The 17900-nt window shown below is 36.4% G+C and overlaps 1 protein-coding gene across 1 annotated transcript in view; it reads right to left on the bottom strand.

Annotated features, from left to right (window-relative positions):
• Nucleotides 1–288: 288 nt before the first annotated feature.
• The window catches only part of LOC141927600 (transmembrane 9 superfamily member 2-like), a 32814-nt gene continuing 15202 nt past the window's right edge, over nucleotides 289–17900 (bottom strand). Inside the window, exons 10-17 of the mRNA XM_074834739.1 lie at nucleotides 15421–15553; nucleotides 13738–13857; nucleotides 13506–13563; nucleotides 10836–10995; nucleotides 10097–10248; nucleotides 8517–8628; nucleotides 7925–8096; nucleotides 289–905 (exon numbers count right to left, since the gene is read on the bottom strand). Of these exons, the coding sequence (XP_074690840.1) occupies nucleotides 838–905; nucleotides 7925–8096; nucleotides 8517–8628; nucleotides 10097–10248; nucleotides 10836–10995; nucleotides 13506–13563; nucleotides 13738–13857; nucleotides 15421–15553 (975 nt within the window). The 3' untranslated portion in view covers nucleotides 289–837. The remainder of the gene's footprint in view (nucleotides 906–7924; nucleotides 8097–8516; nucleotides 8629–10096; nucleotides 10249–10835; nucleotides 10996–13505; nucleotides 13564–13737; nucleotides 13858–15420; nucleotides 15554–17900) is intronic.

The raw sequence follows: 17900 nt of genomic DNA, 5'->3' as shown, positions 1-17900 counted from the left end.
TTTGATAGAAAATAATGGTTTGCCCAGCAAAAAATATCTTGTGGAAGGTTAGAATAAGTGAGACTGAGGCACAGGTAATAGCAGCAGCAGCTTCAGAAGCCCCTGCCCACCCTAGAGCCATGGATTCAAGTGACCTACCAGTCCTGCTTGCACGGACAAGCTGCAGCCAAAGTCACAGCCAAACTGCTTATAAACAACATAAAACTCAAAAGCTGTCAACTGGTCAAACTAATGTGATCTGTGTCCAAGTAGCAAAAGCCTAATTAACAAGAAAGGAAACAAGTCAGCTAGAGTTGTGCAGTTTTATTTGAACAAAAACCAGTGTCGATCTTTTTAATAAAGTCTACATTACACTAAATGCATGTACATTTGTAAGAAGGTATCTAGTTGTAAAGAAGGTGCAGGGTAATATGTACAATCATAGTTAAGTTAAAAAAATTCACATTTTACATAGATTTACTTGACAGTTCTATGTTTTCATGGTATATAAATGGTAACCAAGAGGTAAACAAAAAAAAAAAAATCACAAGGAATTTCAGCTGGAGGACTGTTTAATGCACTCATTTTCCAGATAAAGTAGTTCACAGAATTTTTATTTGTCCTAAATCAAATTCTGGATATACTTTTTAGAATTATTAGAATTAACATATTCAATGAGTACACTGATGTAACCTTTTTTCCAATGGTGCCATTTCCTTCCATAAAAATCTGTATTTTATGTTGTAGTCTGCTCTTCAGCTTTTACAAATTAGAGTAATTACACAGGATGTTTTTCAGTACATGGTAAAAATTATCAAACAGCAAGGGAGATATGTTCAAAAGACACTTTGAAGCTTTTCAGTCCACTTTCACAACACTGTAAATCTTACTTACAAACCAGAAGCAGGCAAAAAATCCAATAGTCCCTAAAATGAGAAAGTGAAAATGGTTAGTTTATCTTCCAGTTTGCTCTGAGAGAAAAATCTAACAAGTACTTCCCAGCAGGACAGAATATAACATTGTAATCCAGCTAACTATCCAGAATAACAGCACTTGTTAAATTTAACAACACACATTCATCCCTAGGCTAAATTATTGATTTATATCAAAGGTGGCTTTTAGGTCCAGGCTGTTTGACGTACATTTAAACGACTGAAGGTGATGCTACTATCACCACTAGCAGGCACACAGCACCATTTAAGAAAGTGACTTTTACACACACACAAGGTCAACACCTACCTGGGTTTTTTAGGTCTACAGTAGTTCACAGTCACCTATGAATTATGACACAAAACAAGGCCTTGGGAAAAATCACCTGGCCCGGTTCTCTGTTCATTGTGCTCTATTTATACTCAAGAACAGGGAACTTCTTACTCTGTATATCCTGTTACTTCCTTTTGCTAAAGCAATGCTCTGAGGTCTATAGCAGTTGGGAGCAAGCATCAAACGGAACAAGCAGTGACACAAACCAAAATACATAGTTTTGTGCAACACGTATTCAAGCCACGGATTTTCTTGTCACAGGTCAGTATCGATAATAAAACCATACACTAGTCCGGGCGACCAAACAAGTTCATGAACAATGAAATCCAAAGGCTATTAATTACAGAGACACCATTTCAAATGCTAAAAAAAAAAAAAAAGCCCTTGAGCCACAGCAGATGGGAGACCAGAAGAAAGTACCAGTATAAGCTTGTCCTGTTCTCACACCCCTTCCCGGGAGTACTGCTGTTAGGGTGCTCGGGTAGCAGACCTATGGTCTGGTTTGGTACAGCCTTCCTTGATTTCCGGTTCTTTAGTGATCCAACCCAACAGTAGGAGAAAAAAACTCCACAACTACCTCCTGGAGAGACTTTGGGCCACGTGTCAAGTTCTGTGGCTCGAGTTCGCACAGTGCAGAGTAAGGTGATGGAAAGAGGAGATGACACTGAATGAGATTAGTCTATACCAATTTTCTGTTTTTAAGCTGAAGAACAAGTCTGTAATTTGCACCCCACAGTCACTATTATGGGGCAACTGCAAAGACACTGTCCATCACATTTATTTTTAAATTACTTTAAGAACTTAATATGCAAGGAGACATTAAGTCTTAAGCCTCTAAGGGAAGCGATGCATTGTTCCTCATGTTTTTACCCAGGGGTAAACTGCCACACAGATGTTAAGCCTAAAAAAAGGGAAGGTCTCCGTATCAGCTGAATTCGCTCTCAAAGACACAGCTACCTGCCAGCCCTGTGACAGCCCTTACCTGCTACCCTACGGGGACTTGCAAGATCATGCAGTCAGCTCCTCCAGTTTTACATTCATCCTTTTCTGTTTGTACAGCCCGTGTTTAACATCAGCTCCAATTTCAATATTTCAGTGTGACTGGTTTACTAATGAGGAGGTTCTTTATTAAGCACTTGTCTTTTCCACATTCGTTACATTTCTGTCTTTCAGACCACATCTATGCATTTGCTAAGTGAGGAACCTGTCTTTGGATGCTTATTATCTATATGCCAATTCTTGTATTCTTTGTGCTACCATGTATATTTGCAGTTAAAGGCTTTTTTGACAGCCTACCATTATATGCCACAGATTACCCCTTCCCTCCAAGTTTGCAGTTATCATCCTCTGAAACAGTAGGAGACAGCAGATTTACTGCTGTTGATAGGAGATCAGACACCAACCACAGAAGGAATTTAATTCCTTTGTAGGCTGTGACATCACTAAGTCTTTGCAGTTTATGGTCAATTCTCACCCCTTCCTACTGTGTCCAATACTCCAATATCAGCATCGTTACTCTAAGCCTTACTCTCATGGTTTTTTCCTAATAATGGTTCTCAGCATATGCTTTCTAGTTGTTTTTATAATATAGCCCACTTTAAGCCTTTTATGGCTTTGAAAGCAATGTTTCTTCTAAATGTTTAACAGATGAGATACCTTAAAAATCTATCTGCTGTTCTAGAACAAAATTGTAACATCATAACAAAAATGTTTAACTAACACAAGAATGAGATTTTTCACACAGTTTTCTGAGCGTGCCATAACTTAATATGAGAACACACTCTAAATCCATAGTATTTTCCTCCAATCCTTGTCACTCTGAATCTTTCTGATACACCAGCTTTCTATAAAACACAGCTTCATTTGTAGCAGAATCTGAAGACTTCATTCTGTGAACAAGAATTTCATCTATAAACAGACTTTCACAGGTTTCGGCAACATTGATTTTCAACTTCACTCCAAAAAAAAAGTCTGTTTAGCAACTCAAAGACCAAGTAACCCCTGCTCCATTTTTAAACTTTTATCAGAAATTTTGCCAGTGTAGTGGAACTAGAGTAAGACTATGTTTCCTAACATGAGCAGTAAGTGGTAATGTTTGTCAGACACCAGATCTGAACCATAAAATCAGTATTAATAGACAGAAATTAAAGTAAGTTAAGGAAACATTACTTATAAGCTGCTTTAAGCTGTACAGCTGCTTTACCGACAGTACTGCTTATGGTAGTGCAGCAAAAAGCTTAACTTTTTTTTGAAGAACATAAGCAGTACAGTACCTGGTTCCACTGAAACTCAGTGGTTTTTCCACCTCAGACCTGAGGGGGTGCTTGTGATTCCACCAACCACTAAGAGGTCCACAAAAGGTGATTCAGTCAAAAAGCTTCCAATTTTCTATACAGGAGTAAATATCCCAATCAGAAAAAGGGATCTGCAAATGAATAATGACTGGGGAAGAAAATAACTCTGAACTAGTTTGGCTTGTTTGAAAATTCTAGCTAGAATACATTTTCTACATTTTAGCCCATTTCACAAGTTTGCCACTTGTTCCAAATTTTAGCACTTTATAGAAAAGCATCAACATACTGGATCTTTAGGCCAATGCTGACTAGTGTAACAGGTTCTCAGATTCCCCTTTTAACTACTCTGATTAAGGCCAATCTTAAAATACAGATAAGTGCATGATTGGTTTCCCACAACTGTAGCTCTACCCAGTAAAATTGCCATTATTTCTTGCACTAGTTAAAATACAACCTTGCTATCTCAAGTAGCATGGCTTGAAAAGTATTTTCTTGAAATGCATACTCAGCTCTTAAATCTTCAGCATTTTTCTAAGCACATCTTGCACCAAAATTAGAATCATCCCCTACTTAAAATGTGCCTCTCATTAGAAGAGTAGGACTATTTAGGTAAGCTTTAGATAAGACCACCCCAGGATCTTTGCTTGTATTTGTTTATTTCAAAACACACTCAAACTGAAAATAAAGTTTTGAAGCACTATCAACAAGGAGCATACCTCTAGAGCTTACTGCTTCACTGACAGACATCAATGAACACTACATGACAGAATACAGATACCCAAAGGGGTTTTTTTTAAAGCCGTTAAAAAAATTCTAACAGTAAGTACTTAAAAAAAAGAACAAACAAACAAACAAGCCACCTCCCAAACCTCCACACAAATAGACAAAAAAACCCACCAGTTGAAAGAGTTGAGACCTCTCACATTATTTTCTGATTGGTCTAAACTCCTTTCCATTGTAAGGTTTTTACAGCTTTAATATGCACATCTCTGTCAAAGTCACAGCACAGAGATACCAAGCCTGACACCAATTCCTCCACTGCAGCCTGCTGTATACATCACTGATTATCCTAGGGAGGTACAGCTAAAAGATAATTTTTGCAGGAGCTATTTAAAATTCAAAAACCCACTTGTGAAGATGTCTCAAGTCATTTCTCTCGCCAAGAAGAGAGTTCTGTCCAATACATCCATTTATACTTACTAGGGAAACACTGACACCTCGGTAGTTTTTGATCTTTTTGTCCTCTGGTTTATATACTGTTGAATACTCTGGTCTGCAATATATATACTACCACTACAGCAACAGCTTTCTTACACACAGAAAGATCTCATCCACAGAAAGCTAGCATCTAACTGGGTAAGGGAAAGTTATTAGTAAACTAGTTTAAATTCAAAATTAGAAACAAGGACTATTGCACAGAGTAATGCCAAAATACATTAAGCAGACTGTTCTGCTCTATTCTTCTTCTAGCTTTATTGTTTAATGAAGAAAAAAGAATTCAAAGCACGAACAGATTGTAAGAAAGCAAATAGAAAAGCACTCTGCACTTGGCTGATACTTCTTATGTACCTTAAAAGCTCTCTGTATCATACTGGTTTCAATCACTGCTCAGTGGTGGGTGCTTCAGAATCTCGGATTCTAAACACAATCTACCCAGAAGATCAAAACTCAATTTTGAAAATGGCATTAACTCACAAGTGAAAATGATGTTCAAAAATAGAGGTCACTGTAAAGCAACATGCTTTGACTATGTTCAGCATTTTTTCGCCTTCTAGCATAAAATGCATGTAATCATGTAGCTATCCCCATTCAACCACACTTATTTCTTGAAAGATTAGCCACACTTTGTACATTAAAATAAAATTGTCTTGTTTGGGTGTGCACATTAATTGTTAGATTTCACCAGTCAGCTTATATTATTGTTGTTGCCATCCAAACATTCAGTTCCTATTTACTTATTCGTTACGATCTCTTTTGTAACATCCACAGTAGCACAACACACCGCCGAGCAGGAGGTATTAACACTACCCTTTGTATTTCTGTCACAGTTCCTGAGGCCTAATAGGCAAGAATAGAGAAAACCAAAATACCTAGTGCTAACTTAAGTGGAACAGATCAAGGTCCCATTTTGGGAACATACACACAGGAAGAACGCTATTAATGCAAACTGTGTGTAAAGCTACATTAGCAAACTCCCTCACCTCCATAATCTCATGAAGGACTGAACCCGTATTTTCCAAAGCAAGTGCTATTAAGGAATATTTTACAAAACAAAGCAAAGTTAGGTATCTTCTGCTTGAGTCACCTGTCTAGAATAGCTTACATATCAGGCCAAAAATCAATCATCAAAACGTGGGAAGGAAATTTATCACAGCATTTTACATTAGCAAGGTTTTATTACACACTCCATATACCTATTATACCCATTACCTTTCTAGTGACTAGCTATTCTGTGTAAAAAAATAAAAAAAGGGACCATGTAGTAGCTGTCCTCTTGACCTATAAATGTAGCCTAGCCATCACCACTGTGGTTCTATTTAAAAAAAACAAAAAAAAACACTGCAAAAGTGACAGCAGCACAATTTATTATTGTACTTTTGGGGCCTCACTGGCCTCCACATTATGAACTCCAGGATCAGCACATCTGAAGCTTTTAATACCATTTCAGCAGCTGCCATGACAGTTTCAATTATCATTTTATGTATGAAAGGGATATTTTTAATTCTACCAATTTGCATCTTGTAAGTGAAATTAAAACGGGCAGGATAGCAACTAACCTATGCTAAAATCCAAACACATACTAACATATTGCTTTAGTTTAAAAGTAATTAAAACATTTTAGACTATAGCTTGGGGTTTTTTAAAATATAGATAGATAGATATTATAGAGGACATCTGGACCTGGTCTGTTTCACCAGGATTTAAGCTGGCGTTTAACTGGCAATATGCCAACTTCTATGTTTGCCTTCTAATAATTAAAAATTAGAAGAATGAAATCATTTTTTTTCCCTCCCTACTTTTTAATTTTTTTTTTTTTTACTTTCTTTTGAAGAGACACAGGTCTAAATAACAAACAACAATAAAAATCTAGCAGTAAGTGCCTGTTAATGTTATTAAATATAATTTCTACAGAGTAATTGCTTTGTTCAGAGTGATTTTCTTCAGTGTTTTATTATGAACGATGCTTTTTTTGCCTCATATCAATCAGTATTAGAGGCAATAAAGATGAAAGAGGTCCTCACTGCTGAACTGACAAACTTGAAGTCTGATGCTAAGACTTACTTTCATTACTTGTTTTAGCCATTTTTTTTTAACTGCATCAAGGGAGTTAGGTGATGCATTTCATAAAGCCAACACAAAGTAATTACAGCAGGTTTCAATAATCGGGCGGAAAATATTAAGTAGTAACAATCCGAACCATCATGCCATCCACAGAGAGATCCTCTATTACAAATCTTAAGAATGAATGTAAAGGTTGGTTTTATGAACAACCCATTATATATGAACTAGCATTTTGTCTAGATCTACCACTGCAGTACTTCATGATGCTAAGCACAGTGATACATAAAAGATCTGACTTCATGTGTTAGAACTACACACACACAAACAGCAGCAGTATGATGAACACCAATATAAAATGCTCTTGGCTATTTTTAAGGGCCAGTACCCTTCAAAGAGCTTCTAATTTCATCTAGCACATGCTAAATCTGGCACAGATTTCACATCAAATCAACCTTGAAATTATAGTTCGAGCCAAGTGATTATGAACATTAGAGTAATTCTGTAGAAGACATTTAGTCTGCATGAGTAACATCAGAAAAGCTGGACTAATAAAAACGGAGAGCCATATTCCAAATAGGTTCCTCCAATTAAGGTACAATCCTGTCATTAAGAAGTGGTGCTTAATAAGCAGGTAAGACCACCTCTAACAGTACCAGAACTATCAATTGTGAACATTCACTTTTTTCCCAGCACCAACCTGCTTCATTTGCTAATAGTGAAAGCAGAAAACATCTTCTATTTTCCATTTGCAGAGTGCAATATCTCTAACCATAGAGCTTCTAGAACCAATTATGAAATCCAGAATCAAGTTAAACACCCCTGATATCAAAGTGAACAAGAACAGCACTTTGAAAATATAATGGTTCAAACTCACTGCTAATATGCAATAAAGGAAAATTAATTATACTATAATATAATTTCAGGTCAGAAAAAAAGACTTAAAGAATATCATCCTGTGATGTGTGGTGTCATAAACCATAGAAGTAACACTTCCAAAAGAGTCATTAATTGTATTTAATGTTTTGGATAGTCTAGATTTCACCTAATGTTTCTCATTTCAAAAATGGAAACCCCTGCATTCATTTTAGTTTGAACTATGTACTTACCTGTGAAAAGGAAAAAAATCAAGACCATGATCATTGTGTAACCGAAGTATAAAATGGTGCTAGCAGTTCCTGTTATCTGGAGTTTAGAGAAGAAGTAATGAACTGCATAGATAAAAAGATAAACTGCTGTAAAGCTGCTTGTCAAGAATGATCGCCACCACCAATGATAATCCTGAAAGAAACAATAAACCGTTCAGTAAGAGATATCACATAGAAGACACAATATAAGCAAGCTGGTTAAAAAATAACATTGTCTTATGAAATACATCTAATTCTTCAAAATTCATCTCAAAAAAAGAAAAATTCCAACATAGCATGTAGCTACTTTTTTTCTTTCTCAAAGTCCCCTGTATTGCTTCCACTACAAACATGAAATTACTCTTGAGATCAAGGCTGTTCATTTTTGCTTATCTGCTACAAACGGTGGATTTTGAAGCAAAAGGCACATTTCAGAAGAGTGACTAAGATAGGCACGTCAAGGGCTGACAATACAATCCATTCACAGCGTCCAACACATCACAGGACACGTGAAAACCTCAACTCTAACATCTTCCAGCTACAAGTGGTATCTACATCAAAACTGTACTTTTACCTCTGCACACAGATGGAAGTAACACAGCAAAACTGTAGCCTCAGAACACGTAATTAGAAGAATTATGAAAACTAGGAACAGGAAGCCAAACATGTAGTACATCTGATGAGACCTAAAATAACAAATAAAAACAAGAGTCTAATTTTTGGTTGAAGTTCTCCAAGTTAATTTACAGTGTTACCTGGCCAGATGCTAAGCTAAGAAAAAAAAGTATCCACTGGCATAACTTTGTCTATACCACTATTGGCTGATTCATAAAAAGTTTTTTCTCTCTATTTGAATGTACTCTGTAAATAAAACTACTGCTTTACAGAGCTCAAAGACCTCAATTATACTTCCCTTGAAATGAGCTTCAATCAGTTTTCACAGAGAACAGTTATGGGCGGTTTCCAGAAATGTTTATCACTTCAGGTCTCCTTTAGCTTCCCTAACACTTGCATCACCTGTACTCTTCCCCAGTTACAAAACCCACTTCCTTCCTACTACTGCAGCTAAGTGTTCCAAGTGCCTCTGCATCTCCTCACCACATCCAATCAGATGCTCCTCCACTTCCAGTCTATCCCCAGACTAAGTCTGACTCCAATACAAAGGCTAACCAAACACCAAAACACTCAAACTCAAGGGAACTATGCTTGTTTACTTTCAATCTGGTGTCTTCCAGATAAGGGAAGTAACCAAATCAACTTTACTGAGTGATGGTGACAATTACTGCAGTGCAAGATTTGACAGAGGGAGTGGAAGTTGCCCGTTCCCTCCATGCTTCCCTTCTGTAGGATAAATAATGAGAAACAATTTGGGAATTCAGTAATTTCAACTACAAAAGCCCAGAGTGTACCTGTTTGTCAGCTGATCACATTTTCTAGCATAGTTATATTACACAGTTTCTACTTTTGTTGAGGACTAAAGTGAAAGGCTAGCATATCTAATATATTTGCATTTAAGAACTGATTTAGAAAACTGTTCAGTAAGAAATCTCAACGTAAACAGATGACACCTTAAAAACTTGGCACCTTCAGGTTAATATTTTCCATTGAACAATAATATATTAAACATTTCATATTTACATTGTGAAAGTTATGAAAGATTGCATTGGTTTAATTTTCCATGCACCTGCTTGACTAGGTTTTGACAAGATTTAGGAGTGATGTGGATGTTTTACAGGGCGTGGAGTCTGTTTTGCAGAACATGCAATCCCAAATTCTTCACCTGATTCTAATATGATCTACCAGTCTCCGCTGTTAAATCAGTTTCATAAATCATAATATAGTTACACAACAGATTAGGCTCCACCTAACCACAACAGCATGAAACCATGTTTGTACTGTGCGGAGCCAGAAAGATAAAACAAAGAAACAGTACTCAAATTTCAAACTTTGCAGTTGTCAATAAGAACAACTAGTTTTATAATTTCTAAGCACAGCAATAAATATGCAGATTCTGGAAATTCCACAAAAATCTGCAAGAAGATCAAAAATTTTAAGAATTGTTATATTACTCATACTCATTTGCTTGGGATGTTCAAACTCAACTGTATGTTTATTATCAAAGTAGCGTAACTAGAAAAAAAAAGTAATACTCACCAAATGCTATTCAGAATGAAAAAAAGTTGAATAAAAATGCAGCCAAAGGGCAAGATACCACCCATTATGATACCAGGCAATGGCTTTGTGAAAAAAGACTGTTCTGGAATTTGGCGAGGAATCTGGTTTGTACGGACTGGATGTTCAATAGGCTTCAAAAGAAATAAAGATAAATTGTTACATCATAAATAAGATTGCTTCTCCCTAATACTAGGGATCTAAAGATTTAATAAACATAACTTAACTTTATTTTCATCCATAAGCCACCACAAGTTACTAAACCAAGAAAACTACAAACTTGATATCCATCATTAGGAAAACACATACCGCTTTAGATATTCCAACTATTGGTTAGAAAGCAAGTTGTAACAAAAGGAAAGAAATCTGTTTGGTCCTTAATAAAAAAACCCGTTTTCTTAGTTGTCTGGCATTATCTCTAACTAGTGAAGTACTTCTGAAATACTACAAAAATGAAACTGCTGAGGTATTACTGAAGTACAAAAGGCAAGCAAGACCTCCAAGAGCACTATTAAAAGTGGATTCTAATGAATGGACAGAAAAAAAGTTTAGCATGACATTACAAGCATATACTGTTTCAAAATCATGACAACGTGAAACATCATGTTACAGTTGTAGGGCCATAGACGTTTCAATCCAATCAGATCTTGTATGCTTAGGGATTCAATGGCTCAACTGCAGAAGACAGGTATATTTCAAAACTGTATTCAAAGAGCTCTACCTTCTCTTTGAAGCCAAAATATGCACCAACAAAGGTCAGTGGGACTGAAATTCCAAACCACATAGCTAGGATAGCAACCAAAGTGCCAAAAGGGATGGCAGCTGAGGATCCTTTCACCCACAGAATGAGATTCATAATGAAGAAATCAGCAAAGACAATCCTGAAAAAAGATCAGAAAAAATATTAAAATATTCAGTAAAGAATAAATATCAGTTAATATTAAAAAACATAAACCAGTTAAGTCTTCTTCATCAGAAAAATGTAGTTTCTTGCAATCTTTCACTCCCTAACAGTTCTAGTTACTTTCAGCAATAGTGCAGTTAATGTAAAAATGCTTGCAACACCCAATGCCTATAATGCAGGTATCTGTGATAAAGCCACTATTTAAATAAAGACTCTGCACATAAACCCAAAAAGTAACAGAAAGATTCAACTGTGAAAATCTATACAAGGAATGCTAAAGGATAAATAAAACCCCTCCTGAGTCACCTTTCCTATTATTGCCAGTCATTTAATTCCTTTATTTAGGTCCTTTCTAACCAGTAAATTCCCTCTGAAAAAAAACAGTGATAGCAAAACCTCTTATTTAGGAAGCCACACGTCACTCTCACAACAAATGTGTACCATGCTGCAGCATGTATCACAGCAACGTGCTGGCAGAAGGGTGGATTAAAGAGGGCTCCTCCCTACAAGAATCTTTGTACTAACACCTCATGCCGTTACAGGTAAGTAACCTGCACCTTTTGAGAATTAATTAAAGACTGTATCAGTCATGACATCTCTCCAGACCTGTTCTTCCCTCCCCAGTTAAGTGCGTTTGCTTCATTTTCCAAACATCCTGGGAAAACACTAGAAAACAAGACATATGATGAAGATTTCAAACCCATCCCATTCTGAAAGCAAAGCAAAATGTACTGCAAGGGAACCCCACATAGAAGCCTGCTTGAATTTCCATTATTCATGGATTCAAAGATGTATCACAGAAAATTCGCCCCAGGAAGGGCCCCTTCGAAGTGCACCATTGTCTGGGTTTTGTTAAAAAAGTGTTCCTGAGGCAGAATTTAAACTGCCCTGAAGTGAACATGCAGCCTCCACCGTATTTAATTTAAAAAGGAAGGAAGGAGGAATAGAGCAATAGGCAGGCTTCTTTTTTCCTAGGAGAGGCCTTACGCTTGCCAAAACTGTTTGGGGAAATGGACTTGTTAAATAAGCACACCCAAGCAACCCCTGGTGTAAGCATTTGTTGAACAAAAAATAAAAAAATCAAATCCATTTCAGAAGTCTTGCTAATCTTTATTATCAGCCCAAGCTCATAGCACAGATGCCACTTACCCCCTTCCAAAGTTAGAAAAAAATACTGCAAATATGAACTCACATCAGTGTACTGAGACTGTAATGGCCTTAGGCTGTTTATGATATTATGCAAATTTACTGAACTAGCATAGCATAATCAAGACATCTGTTCATATTCTACCATCCCCAATCATTTTACTTCCTCTGTGAAACTTAATTTATTTGGGAGTTTAAACGATCAGCACAGTATTTCTTCCACTGATAAATATTTTCTTCTCTCTCAAGATAATATCTAAATGACAGCAGGGAGACTGAAGCACATTTTGTTTAGAAATAAATTTCCTCATAGAAATACTACATTCAGTTGTTATTGAATGCATTACATTTCATTTGATGAAATTCTACTATACTCAAAACCAAATCATGTTTTATTCATTCTAGGCTTTTTTGGGGGAGAGATACCTTAAGAAATTATTTATAACCTTTTCCTCAACTTTTGCCAAGGACATTTGTCAAAGGGTAGTTTCATGTACCCAAAGTTGCAACCAAGAAATACTTTCTTCACTGACCTATTTCTCACAGAAGGCCTTGAGAGCTATGAGAAAACAAAAGGTAGGAGAGCCATCACCCTTCCCAAGCATGACAGCATTGGCCACAGTATGATACACACTACAGTCATATCCAAAACTGGACACTACCTACACTTATATAAAAAATTATAACCCATTTAAGAGAATCTCTGCATCGTTCTCACCTGGACGCATAGTAAACATCTACTGTTTAGTATAGCAGTATATAGCTATTTACTTAAAAAAAATAAACCTAAATTATGTATCCTGGGTCTTTTCCAATAACATGGTTACAAGAAAACACTGATACTGTATCTAAGGTAACAAGAGTTTCTGCCTAAAGGGCTGTCCCTATTTAAAGAAGAGCACTACAGACACTCCAAAGTTACCACAAAACCACGTACTTCCTAACAAAGTGACCATATCTATCAACAGTTAAGGTAGGATTAGCTGGAACACACCAAGTGCTGTGGTACCAAGTTGGAATTACCTCCCCACTATGCCTAATGCTCTGGTGCACTGATTCTCCAAGGCTGTGACCTTGCAAGAGAGTCCTCCTACCCCCACGGCTGATTACAAAACAAGATGCTAAGCTGCTGTCTTCTAAAGTACTAGGCTCCAGCTCCTCAGAATTCACTTTTCTTTATGTTCACAGATAGGCAATATGCAAGAGGAACAGCAACTTGGAAAACAACAAAGAAAATTATCACACAAACAAACATCACAATTTACTTTTTTCCCGTCCTTCCCACCTCAGATTCAGTTATTCTTAAGAATAAAGGAAAGAATGAGAGGAAACAATACTAACCCAGGGCAAAGCAGAGCTGTAAGCAAAACATTTGTCTTCCACTTCTCGCCTCTAAATGCTGAGGGAAAAAGTAAAAACAATTTCAAGTTCAGAACTTTTCCCAACTGTTTTGCAGTACAACAGCAAGAAGCAGATTTATTGTCTGAGACACCAGGTCCAGTCTGCGGTTTATGTTAAGCTGAGCAATTCCAAATTTAGCCTGTTGTTTCATATTAAACAAACACGTACTTACTCTTGTACATTCTAGCAGACACGTAACCAGCTGGAGTTCCCAGTAAGACCCACAATACAACTGCACAGGTCATCAAAGCACCGCGGTTGGCAGGAGACAGAAAACCAAGGCAAGCTAGGACTAAAGAGACAAAAGGATTTAGTCATTTGTGGACACGTGTCAAAATTCCCCTGTAACACATATCACTGTACAGGTTTATCCTTTTCACTACCAGATATTTAAATGAAGACTATGTGCATAACCTCTCCTATATCCGCATCACATGAGCACACCCCTAATGTCACTGTTTTGTTCATAATAAAGCATTATTTCCACCTCATCTTTTAAATAGAAAATTTGTTGTAGCCAAAAGACTGAAAAATAAAATGCCACACAGAGATGATCAATGAACCTGAACCAAACCCCAGCTTGAAAAAGTCTGCTTCCAAAATCCTACAGTCCTCCTGTAAACATCCATGATCAATACTTACGCACGCTAAGTAACAAGAAAAGTTCAATATGTGGCATGAAGAGCATCTGAGAACAGTAGGTCTGGAGAAGCCAAAAACTTCAACAGAGCTAAGGGGTTTTTTTGTTGGGAGGGGAAGTTATTGGGCTTTTTAGGTTTTAGTTTGGTTTGTTTTTTGTTTTGCTTTTTTAAGGTAAAAATAAGTATGAAGACAGAAGATCTCAGAGGTATGGAGTCACTTGCTTGAAATCCCACAAAAGACTCTCAGCCACCATGACGGACAACACTTTACTCAAGAATGCACTATCTTGAAAATAAACCTCTCTACTAAAAGAAGGCTGCCTGTGTCTGAACTAATTGTAGAGGCCAGCCCAGAAATATTCTCAGAAAAGGAGTTTGTCAGTGATCTCTAGTGGGAAGTTTTGTTTTAAACAGAAAAAGGATTCCCCCCCACAATTTCTTTCTATACTATACAGGTTGCACAGTAAACTATCACAGTTAAGTTAAAGAGTTGTGTTCAACACCAAAAGACAAGCCCATCAAGAAAATTCTATTAATCTTATAGCATCATGTAATGAATAGAAAAAAAAAGCAGCTCCTCTATGAAAGACCAAAAAATCTAATTAAAACCTGGAGAGCAGAATTTGAAAAATTCTTTTGTAATAAATACCAGTATACTTCCCAATTCTACTGTGCAGTAATAAAAGGAATGGTCATATGTTGATAACATACAATAAAACAACTTGTGACAGGTTACATCATCACATGTATATATGACTATTTATGGTAGGCTCTCATATTATCTCAATGCTGTCTCTGCATTATTCCATTGGCGTGCATTTGTGCTCTTATTTCTGCATGGCTGCAGGCTGTTGTGTCAAATGTATTAGACAAAGTGTTCCAAGAACATTAAAGCTTTGATTACATGTCTTTGAACTTCCATTACTGGATCCTTGGATAATTTACACCATGACAAACTGTTTTTGTTTTTTAAAAAGAAACTTGTAACAAGGAATCTTCATTTCTGCAATCATGAAGAATCTGAATTAGCCCAGATACCACAACATTTTGAATGACACCACTTAAAACAGTGTTACTGAAGTCGTCTAGATTATTGTTATGAAACAGCATTAATATTTTACTAAAGGAAAGACTTTATTTCCAAAAGAAGGCTTCTATCAATTGTTTCTTACACTATTACACTACAAACACATCGCCTTAATAAAGTTACTTACATAAAGTAATAAATGTCATAATGAAAATTTGCGTTCCTTGGCCCAAAAAGACAGACAGTAACATTCCCTTTCTTGGGGGTCTAAACACATCTCCGTGAACCAGCTTCCATCCAAATTCCTCTTGGGCATCTTCCTGTATAAAATCAACAATATCTTTAGCAAAGATACATAATGCAGTAGTGAATTAATACAAACAAGATGCAAAATACATATTTAAAGTTGGATCTAAACTGCAAGTTCATCAAAAGACAGACTAATTGCATGTGATTCATCACTCATTGATTTTACAACCCTCTAATGGTTCAGTGAAAGAAAAAGGCAGGATTTATCAAGAAAATACTCACCTCTTAAAGCAAGAAGAAACAAAATGTAATTAGCCAAACCATATAACATCATTCTAAATTTAAAACTAAACCAAAGCATTCCATTTAATTTAACTTAGATTATAACATTCCAATCTAGTTCAAGCATTTATCTTTTTTTGCTTTCATTACAAAACACTCTGTCTCAATGACAATACTGGAAAAGAATGAAGTGGTCCCAGTACTCCAGAAGAAAGTTTGCTCCCTAAAATCACTAGGGGCAAGTACTCTTTGTCCCACTGCCAGAGGTGAACGGATGGATGGCACAAGAGGGATGCTCAGTCCAGTGGCTCTAAGGAACCACTGCTGAAGAATAAAACTTTTCAGTGAAGTCACTTAAAACAAACACCTCCCCTCACAAAAAAGCCCAAACCCACAGGACCACAAATAACCAACATCTCAAGAGACCACTCTCTTCCTCACAAAATGAAAAGCTACAGGTTTCATTCAACCTACGAGTACTGAGTTTAGTTCAAGGGACTGTTTACCACCAGCACACAAAAAAACAGGGTAGAAAGAATACAGACCAAACTGGCAAATGATATAGAGCATCTTAACTTGCAACAGATTATGTCTTTTTTTTTTTTTTTTTTACCCTGGAAGATTATCTTTGCCTTCCCCATACTGATACCTCTGCTTGTGTTTGTTGGATAGAAATGACTCTCAGAAATGTGGAATACAAAAATTGAAAGCTATTAAACACAAGATAACTCTTTATAAAAAAACCAAACAACTACACCTGCAAATAAAATGATACAAGGTATCTAGAATTCCAACACATCAGTAAAGAAAGGTTTGTTTGGTTAAAGAAGCATAAAGACCATGCTTTCCTGTAAGTCTGAACTTGAACTAGTTGTGATGATGATGATGAGAAAGTTGTTGAGGTAAGACAGAAGAAAGACTTCTCCCAAGTAGTTGTAAGGAATGAAAGAACTTAAGAGGTTAGCATCTGAAGGAAATCTTTATCTGTTTTCAGAATGGTGAACACTAAGCAGAAATAAATGCTTAGTACTTTAGTTCCTGACAGAACAAGGAAAACGTATAACTTTGCAATGGCTGGTATTAGATTTCTTATCGACACCTGATCTGGCCAATGCACTCAAAAGACACCCTCTGGTTCAATTACGAACTTTACAACACATAGCTACATGGTAAGTACCTTGGTTTAAGAAAAATAAAGAGAAATCAAGCTTGGCAGATTGAAACCCCTGAGTGATCTTGGATGGGCCTATAGGCCAGAGTGTGCATCTCAAAGCTGGATTTTTAATAAAACTCTTTCATTACAGGCCAATTAGCTATGAGTCAGCATTTTCCACACTTTTCTTTAAAGAATTCAGCAGTATTTTATATTGCTAACCTTTACCGTTCGAAGATGGGGATAAGAATTGTACAACTAATCCAAGAAGAAAGCTACACTTTATAGTTACAAAAAAATTTTTGAGGAACATCTAAAAAGATAGTTTTGAATCTTGGCCAATATGCTAAAAATTACACTAAATTAAAAAAATTGCAGCATTCCTCATGTTATCCATTAATTTAGCTTAGTTCTCAGAATATTCTAACAAAGACTTAAGTCTCCCACACTCAAGTAGTCACGATCAAAGAGGACAACAGTTACCTCTCACTGTTGAAAAGATATTGACATGAATTCTCTTAAATTCAGTTCAGGAATCTATTTCTAAACACTTCATTAATGTATGTCTCACTAAATCTACATCACACTAAAAACCAGTCGGTATTAGTTGAATGTTAAATGTGCATACTAAGACCACAATCAGTGGCTTGTGCATCAATCTCTTTTCAAGTAGCACCACCAGCATTCCCTAAGCATGAGATACTAATTTGCTTCACTGCAGCTTCCTCAGGTCCTCTTTTGCACAATCATTTCACACCTTTTTAAATCAGTTCCTTGAAATTTAACAGATCTTTAAGTCTCTTACAACTGGCAAGAAAATAAAAAAGTGTGGGTTTTTGAAAGTCACACCTATCCCTGCTGTTATCCATAAAAAATAATCAAGCTTCTACAAGCCTTGCTCTATCACATTAAGAACAACCAACTAATAAAGACAACACTGTATAAGATATTGAACATAATTTAATTGAGAGATCAAACAAGAG

This window comes from Strix aluco, chromosome 10, assembly GCF_031877795.1.
Source record: "Strix aluco isolate bStrAlu1 chromosome 10, bStrAlu1.hap1, whole genome shotgun sequence".
Classification (NCBI taxonomy): Eukaryota; Metazoa; Chordata; class Aves; order Strigiformes; family Strigidae; genus Strix; species Strix aluco.
Note: the sequence above shows the minus strand (reverse complement) of the source record. Positions and strands in the feature narration are given on the sequence as shown.